Source organism: Micromesistius poutassou, assembly GCF_964030765.1.
Source record: "Micromesistius poutassou genome assembly, chromosome: 15".
NCBI lineage: Eukaryota > Metazoa > Chordata > Actinopteri > Gadiformes > Gadidae > Micromesistius > Micromesistius poutassou.
Window position 1 is genome coordinate 2,251,933 of NC_140285.1, and position 8,066 is coordinate 2,259,998.

Genomic DNA, 8,066 nt, shown 5'->3' on the forward strand with positions numbered 1-8,066 from the left:
TCTAGACCTCGAGACCACGTCTAGACCTCTAGACCAATTCTCGATCTCTAGATAAATTCAAGACCAACTATAGACCTCCTCTAGACCTCTAGAACTCATCTAGACCAGCTCTAGACCTCTAGATCAATACTAGACCTCTATACCTCTAGATCAACTTAAGACCAACTCTAGACCACCAAGAGGCCTGTGGTAGAGAGAGTGCGAGAGAGAGTGCGAGAGAGCGAAAGAGAGAAAGAGAGAGAGAGAGAGAGAGAGAGAGAGAGAGAGAGGAGAGAGAGAGAGAGAGAGGGGGAGAGAGAGAGAAAGAGGGAGGGAGAGAGAGAGAGAGCGAACAAGAGCGCGAGAGAGAGAGAGTTCTATGAGTTCTGGGTTAAACACTACATAGATCAGTCATGCAACACTATTACATTGTGTGTGAGTGTGTGCGTGTCTGCGTGTGTTTGTGTCTGTGTGTGTCTGCATGTCTGCCTGTCTGTGCGTGTGTTTGTGTCTGAGTGCATGTCTGGGTCTGTGTATGTCTGTCTGTGTGTGTGTGTGTGTATGCGTGTCTGTTCGTATGTGTGTGTGTTTGTGTGTGTGTTGGTTCTTCTCCATATATAGAATCACGTGTTCTCTGCCGCTGGCTCCTCCCCCTCCTCGTCCAGACACTCTGCGATTGGACTGTGGGCGACTGGCTCCTCCCCCCTGGCAGCACGTGATAGGACATCCATCCAGCGCGTCTGTAGCTCCTCCCTCTCGGCGCTGAACAGCAGGGTCATGTGACTCTGGGTCATCTTGAAGGCGTGGCGGCGATCACATGACTCAGGGAGGGAAACCTGCCAGCCAATCAGAGGAAGGCTCCTCTGGGCCTTGACATCCTAAACACACACAAACACAGACCCACACACACAGACCCACAGACCCACACACACACCCACACACGCACACACACACACACAGAGACCCACAGACCCACACACACACACGCACACGCACACACACACACACAGATCCCCCCCCACACACACACACACATTAATGAATCATATACAGAATGTATAGTATATACTGTATATAAGTATCTATTGTGTATTTAGTATTATATATAGTATATATCATAAAATATGTACATAGTATACCTGCAGAGCCACTTATATATAGTCTGTATAGAATGTATAGTATTATGTATTGTATACTGTATAGTATGTTTAGTATAATGTATAGTATAATGTAAACCTGCGGAGTGCTGTATATATATAGAGCACCAGGGGTTCTTGTAGTATAATGTATAGTATGTATAGTGTATATATATAGTATAATGTATAGTATGTATAGTGTATATATAGTATAATGTATAGTATAATTTATAGTATGTATAGTATAATGTAAAGTATGTGTAATATGTATAGTATGTATAGTATGTATAGTATAATGTATATTATGTATAGTATAATGTATAGTATGTATAGTATAATGTATAGTATAATGTATATTATGTATAGTATAATGTATAGTGTATATATAGTATAATGTTTATTATGTATAGTATAATGTATATTATGTATAGTATAATGTATAGTATGTATAGTATAATGTATATTATGTATAGTATAATGTATAGTATGTATAGTATAATGTATAGTATATGCATAGTATGTATAGTAAAATGTATAGTATGTATAGTAAAATGTATAGTATGTATAGTATAATGTATAGTATATGCATAGTATAAGGTATACCTGTGGAGCGCCATATATGTAGAGCACCAGCGGTTCCTTCTCAGGGATGATGAACCAGGCCTTCTGCCAGCCCCGCCCCCCTCCTCTCTCCTGGTAGTACAGGCAGCTGCACATCACGCTGTTCTCTGCTGCCAGGGACGCCTGTTTCTATAGCAACACACACACATCACGCTGTTCTCTGCTGCCAGGGACGCCTGTTTCTATAGCAACACACACACATCACGCTGTTCTCTGCTGCCAGGGACGCCTGTTTCTATAGCAACACACACACATCACGCTGTTCTCTGCCGCCAGGGACGCCTGTTTCTATAGCAACACACACACATCACACTGTTCTCTGCCGCCAGGGACGCCTGTTTCTATAGCAACACACACACACATCACGCTGTTCTCTGCCGCCAGGGACGCCTGTTTCTATAGCAACACACACACACATCACGCTGTTCTCTGCTGCCAGGGACGCCTGTTTCTATAGCAACACACACACATCACACTGTTCTCTGCCGCCAGGGACGCCTGTTTCTATAGCAACACACACACATCACGCTGTTCTCTGCCGCTAGGGACGCCTGTTTCTATAGCAACACACACACACATCACACTGTTCTCTGCCGCTAGGGACGCCTGTTTCTATAGCAACACACACACACACATCACACTGTTCTCTGCCGCTAGGGACGCCTGTTTCTATAGCAACACACACACATCACGCTGTTCTCTGCTGCTAGGGACGCCTGTTTCTATAGCAACACACACACACATCACACTGTTCTCTGCTGCTAGGGACTCCTGTTTCTATAGCAACACACACACATCACGCTGTTCTCTGCTGCTAGGGACGCCTGTTTCTATAGCAACACGCACACACACTGAACATCATCGTAGTGACATCATAGTAGCATCGTGGTGACATCATAAGTCCGCTTCAGACTGACCTCTAGGATGGATCGTCTCCTCTGCGTGAGATTGGCCAGCGTGGCGGGCGGGGGCGGGACCCCCAGCAGTGTGGCGTAGCAGTCAACACACACGCGATTGGTCCGGTTGTTGTCGTATGACAGACGAGCTCGGAACTCTGAACACTTTCCACAAACCACCTGAAGTACACACAAGCATTACACACAGTCAGACGCAAACACACATTTATATACACTCACACACACTAAGATTAAGATGTGTGTGTCTCCTACGTGTCCGCAGGCTCTACAGTGGTGGCGTCTCTTGGTGATGGAGTTGAAGGGCTCCTGACACGTCATGCAGAGCGTCACCTCCTTCTCTCTGATGGGGGTGGGGGCCCGCCTGCCCAGCTCCACCTACACACCGGGGGGGAGTGTGAGTGTGTGTGAGTATGTGAGTGAGTGTGTGTGTGTGTGTGTGTGTGTGTGTGTGTGTGTTACCGGGGAGTGGGGGGGTGTGGACTCGTTGTTTCTGAAGCTCTCGACGGTCTGCTCATGTCTCTGGATCACCTCCTGGATGGCCTGGACACACACACACAAAACTGAGATTAGTGTGCGAGTTCTGTGTGTGTGTGTGTGTGTGTGTGTGTGTGTGTGTGTGTGTGTGTGTGTGTGTGTGTCTGTGTGTGTGTGTCTGTGTGTGTGTGATTACTTTGATCCAATCTTTCTTCTCCTCTTCTGTTCTGTAGAGAGAAAAATCGAGTTAGAGAGAGAGAGAGAGCTGAAGGATGTATGTGACACTTGAATGGAAACGATATGTAACAATAAATAATTGTTATATAATAATAATAATAAATAAATAATATTAATAGAGGTTGAAATATTCTGCCCTTCACAGTTTTGTCAAACCAAACAATGCTCCCCCTACCGGTCTATCCACCTGTCTGTCTGTCTGTCTGTCTACCTATCTGTCTATCTACCTGTCTTTAAACCTGTCTGTCTGTCTACATGTCTAACTGTCTGTCCACCCATCTGGCTACATGTCTGGCCACATGTCTGTCGGTATGTCTGTCTACATATCTGTCTGCCTGTCTGTCTGTCTACATGTCTACCTGTCTATCTGTCCACCTGTCTGTCTACCTGTCTGTCCTCCTGTAGGTCCACCTGTCTGTCCACCTTTCTGTCCACCTGTCTGTCCATCTGTCTCTCATACCTTGCTTGTAGTTCCAGTGAACGTTGTTTTCCAGAAACTAGAAATGTTCTTGGAACGGCAACACTGCTGGTCTCCTTCAGCTGAGAGACATGAACAATAAACCCAACATGTAATAACTCTCATGTCTCACGTGTGGTTACAATAACCCCATCATGTAATAACTATGTAATAACATGTAATAGTAACATAGTTAGTGACAAGTCTAATAAACAGGCCAGGTCCCAGGGGAACTGAGGCTGAACATAAAGGCTAACTATCATCATCATATTAGTGCATTACTCCATTTTTTAACCATTTTTAACTGAACTTAAACACTAAGAGTAACTTATGATGATGAGCACTTCTTGATATGGAAGGAGAAGCCCCCTAATCATCTGATGAAGATGGAGACCCCTAAAGAAGATGATGACGTCATAATCTCACCTCCATGCCCTCCACGTAGATCCGCGCTCGGACACCAAACTTCTGACCAATCAGACGCAGCTTTGGGACGCAGTACAGCAGTCTGTCGTTAAACTGAGGAGAGAGAAGAAACATAGATCATAATATCATATTAATAATAACACTAATAGTACTTCATAATACTGATACGTTCTCACACTAGGAGTGAGCGGTAGGAGTGAGCAGTATGATTGAGCAGTTGGAGTGAGCAGTAGTAGTGAGCAGTAAGAGTGAGCAGTAGGGGTGAGCGGTAGGAGTGAGCTGTAGGGGTGAGTGGTAGGAGTGAGCTGTAGGAGTGAGCAGTGGGAGTGATCAGTATAAGTGAACAGTATAAGTGAGCAAAGTGAGCAGTAGGTAGTAGGATTGAAACGTAGTGAGCAGTAGGAGTGAGTAGTTGGAGTGAGCCGTAGGAGTGAGCAATAGGAGTGAGCAATAGGAGTAAGCAATAGGAGCGATCAGTAGGAGTGAGCAATAGGAGTGAGCGGTAAACATGAACGGTAAGAGTGAGCAGAAGGAGTGGGTAGTAGGATTGACCACTAGGAGTGAGCAGGAGGTCCTCACCAGGATGAGGTAGCGGTCCTGTGACGTCCCGTTCTTATTGGACAGCTTGAGGATGTGTCCTTCCTTAACGAGCTCGTTAGACGGGCTGACGATGTCCTCCTCTCCGCCCAGCAGCTCGTACACCATCAGCAGCTTCCTCATCCGCTCCTGAGAGAGGGGAGGGCTTTCAGAGGTGTGTGTGTGTGTGTGTGTGTGTGTGTGTGTGTGTGTGTGTGTGTGTGTGTGTGTGTGTGTGTGTTTTACCATCTTCTTGATAGCAGCATTAGAATGTTCTGCTGCCGTGGCGATGAGTTCAAGAGACTCTAGAAAGAGAAGACAGAAAAGAAGAGTCAGCGTGTGTGTGTGTGTGTTAAGGTTTGTTAGGGTGTGTTAGGATTAAGGTGTGTTAAGGTGTGTAAGGTGTGTTTGTTTCAGTACTCTGGGTGTCCCTGTAGTCCGGGGCGTGGGGTAAGGTATATGGTGTGTTAAAGTGTGCTAGGGTTAGGGTGTGTTAAAGTTAAGGTGTGTGAGGCGTGTTAAGGTGTGTTAAGGTGTGTAAGGTGTGTTAGGGTTAGGGTGTGTTAAAGTTAAGGTGTGTGAGGCGTGTTAAGGTGTGTTAAGGTGTGTAAGGTGCGTTTGTTTCAGTACTCTGGGTGTCCCTGTAGTCCGGGGCGTGGGGTTAGGGTTAGGGTGTGTTAAGGTGTGTAAGGTGCGTTTGTTTCAGTACTCTGGGTGTCCCTGTAGTCCGGGGTGTGGGGTTAGGGTTAGGGTGTGTTAAGGTGTGTAAGGTGCGTTTGTTTCAGTACTCTGGGTGTCCCTGTAGTCCGGGGCGTGGGGTTAGGGTTAGGGTGTGTTAAGGTGTGTAAGGTGCGTTTGTTTCAGTACTCTGGGTGTCCCTGTAGTCCGGGGCGTGGGGTTAGGGTTAGGGTGTGTTAAGGTGTGTAAGGTGCGTTTGTTTCAGTACTCTGGGTGTCCCTGTAGTCCGGGGCGTGGGGTTAGGGTTAGGGTGTGTTAAGGTGTGTAAGGTGCGTTTGTTTCAGTACTCTGGGTGTCCCTGTAGTCCGGGGCGTGGGGGGGCAGGCGGTGCAGGTAGTCTTTGAGCAGCAGCTCGTAGCGCGGAATCCTCTGGACCGGCTCCAACATGTGGTGCTGCAGACTGAGGCTTCCACAACGCTCCTCCCTCTGCAGAATACACCGGAATACACCATAAAACACAGATAATACACTGATAATACACAGATAATACACCATAAAACACCATAAAACACAGATAATACACCATAATACACCATAAAACACTGATAATACACCATAATACACAGATAATAAACCATGATACAACATAGAGAATACACCATAAAACACAGACGTGATGTCCAGAGACAGATCAGCCCGAAGAGATGCTGAGGATGAGGGGTTACCTGGATGTCCTGTATGATGGTCCTGAAGGGGACGGACCTCTGGGTCCAGGATGTCAGCAGCTCCATGGCCGTCTCAAAGTTCTTCACATACTCCCCGTACATCTTCAGGAACGGGGCCAGCTTCTGGAGGATGTCCCCCAGGCAGGGGTTCACATGCCTGGACACAGACCACATCACCCCTCTGTCATTCTGTCTCTCCTCTATTATCCCTCCATCATTGTCTCTTCTCTCTCACCCCTCCATCATTCTGTCTCTTCTCTCTCACCCCTCCATCGTTCTGTCTCTTCTCTATCATTCCTCCATCATTGTGTCTCTCCTCTAGTGCAGTGAGCTCTAGTACATTGAGTTCCAGAAGGTCTAGAACAGTGAGCTCTAGAAGGTCTAGTACAGTGAGCTTTAGAAGGTCTAGAACAGTGAGCTCTAGTACAGTGAGCTCTAGAAGGTCTAGAACAGTGAGCTCTAGAAGGTCTAGTACAGTGAGCTCTAGTACAGTGAGCTTTAGAAGGTCTAGAACAGTGAGCTCTAGTACAGTGAGCTCTAGAAGGTCTAGTGCAGTGAGCTCTAGAATGTCTAGGGCAGTGAGCTCTAGTACAGTGAGCTCTAGAAAGTCCAGTACAGTGAGCTCTAGTACAGTGAGCTCTAGAAAGTCCAGTACAGTGAGCTCTAGAACAGTGAGCTCTAGAAGGTCTAGTGCAGTGAGCTCTAGAAGGTCTAGTGCAGTGAGATCTAGAGGAGGACACTGACCACTCCTCCATGCGTTTCTGCAGCGCTGGCAGAAGGAACTGCTGGTGGAAGCAGTAGATGGAGCAGATGTTGGAGAAGATCCCCTGCACCACATCTGGAGGGAAGGAGGCGCGAGATCGAGACTCCTCCAGGAGCTGGGCACAAAATACCTAGAGGAGTAGAGGAGAGAGGAGAGGAGAGGAGAGGAGAAGAGGAGGGGAGGAGAGGGAGATGGCTATAATACACCCATCTGTAGTAGACTCGTTTTGGTGAATAAATATATCTATATATCTATAGCTATATCTATATATCTATATATCTATATATATATCTATATATGTTTATATATAGATATATATATACATATACATCTATATCAGAGCTATCAGTTATTTACCTGGTCCAGGAGGTGGAGCTTAGACACGTAGGCTATCTCGGTGTGGAGCAACTCATTGGCTATGTTGAAGACCCTCTGGCTGACGGACAGCTGCTGGAGACAGACGTGTGTCACAGACAGACCGGTACGCTGTGTACAGTAAAGGTACAACTCACAGGCTGGGTAGAGGAGTACTGCGTGCCCATCACTGAACACACAGAAGCACTGCGCCTTTCACTGCTGCAGAGCTACCATGCTAACGTCTCCAGCTAAACCTACGGGAGGTGGGGCGGTTGCAAAGCTACCATGCTAGCGTGTCACCTGGTACCGCTTGCACTAGGTGATGCTGCACCACCTGGTACCGCATCACCTGGTACCAGCATCACCTGGTACCCGCTGCACCACCTGGTACAGCTGCACCTGGTACCGCTGCACCACCTGGTACCGTTGCACTAGTTGGTACAGCTGCACCTGGTACCACTGCACCACCTGGTACCACTCCACCTGGTATTACTGCACCACCTGGTACAGTTGCAGTAGTTGGTACCGCTGCACCTGGTACCGCTGCACCACCTGGTACAATTGCACTAGTTGGTATCGCTGCACCTGGTACTGCTGCACCTGGTACCGCACCAACTGGTACTTCCACTCACCTCGGCAGGTAGGACCAGGGTGATCTCTTCAACCTCGTCTAGGTCACTGTCTCCATCCTCAGATAAGACCCGCCCCATGGCCCCGCCC

At 47.3% G+C, this 8,066-nt stretch overlaps 1 protein-coding gene across 1 annotated transcript in view; it reads right to left on the bottom strand.

Annotated features, from left to right (window-relative positions):
- Positions 1 to 602: 602 nt before the first annotated feature.
- The window catches only part of fgd1 (FYVE, RhoGEF and PH domain containing 1), a gene marked incomplete at both ends in the record, with an annotated part of 10,722 nt that continues 3,258 nt past the window's right edge, over positions 603 to 8,066 (bottom strand). Inside the window, 15 exons of the mRNA XM_084479757.1 lie at positions 603 to 857; positions 1,719 to 1,865; positions 2,654 to 2,812; positions 2,906 to 3,028; positions 3,113 to 3,193; positions 3,324 to 3,354; positions 3,825 to 3,904; positions 4,248 to 4,340; positions 4,827 to 4,973; positions 5,070 to 5,128; positions 5,849 to 5,987; positions 6,227 to 6,383; positions 6,971 to 7,119; positions 7,347 to 7,436; positions 7,979 to 8,035. Of these exons, the coding sequence (XP_084335883.1) occupies positions 603 to 857; positions 1,719 to 1,865; positions 2,654 to 2,812; positions 2,906 to 3,028; positions 3,113 to 3,193; positions 3,324 to 3,354; positions 3,825 to 3,904; positions 4,248 to 4,340; positions 4,827 to 4,973; positions 5,070 to 5,128; positions 5,849 to 5,987; positions 6,227 to 6,383; positions 6,971 to 7,119; positions 7,347 to 7,436; positions 7,979 to 8,035 (1,767 nt within the window). The remainder of the gene's footprint in view (positions 858 to 1,718; positions 1,866 to 2,653; positions 2,813 to 2,905; positions 3,029 to 3,112; positions 3,194 to 3,323; positions 3,355 to 3,824; positions 3,905 to 4,247; positions 4,341 to 4,826; positions 4,974 to 5,069; positions 5,129 to 5,848; positions 5,988 to 6,226; positions 6,384 to 6,970; positions 7,120 to 7,346; positions 7,437 to 7,978; positions 8,036 to 8,066) is intronic.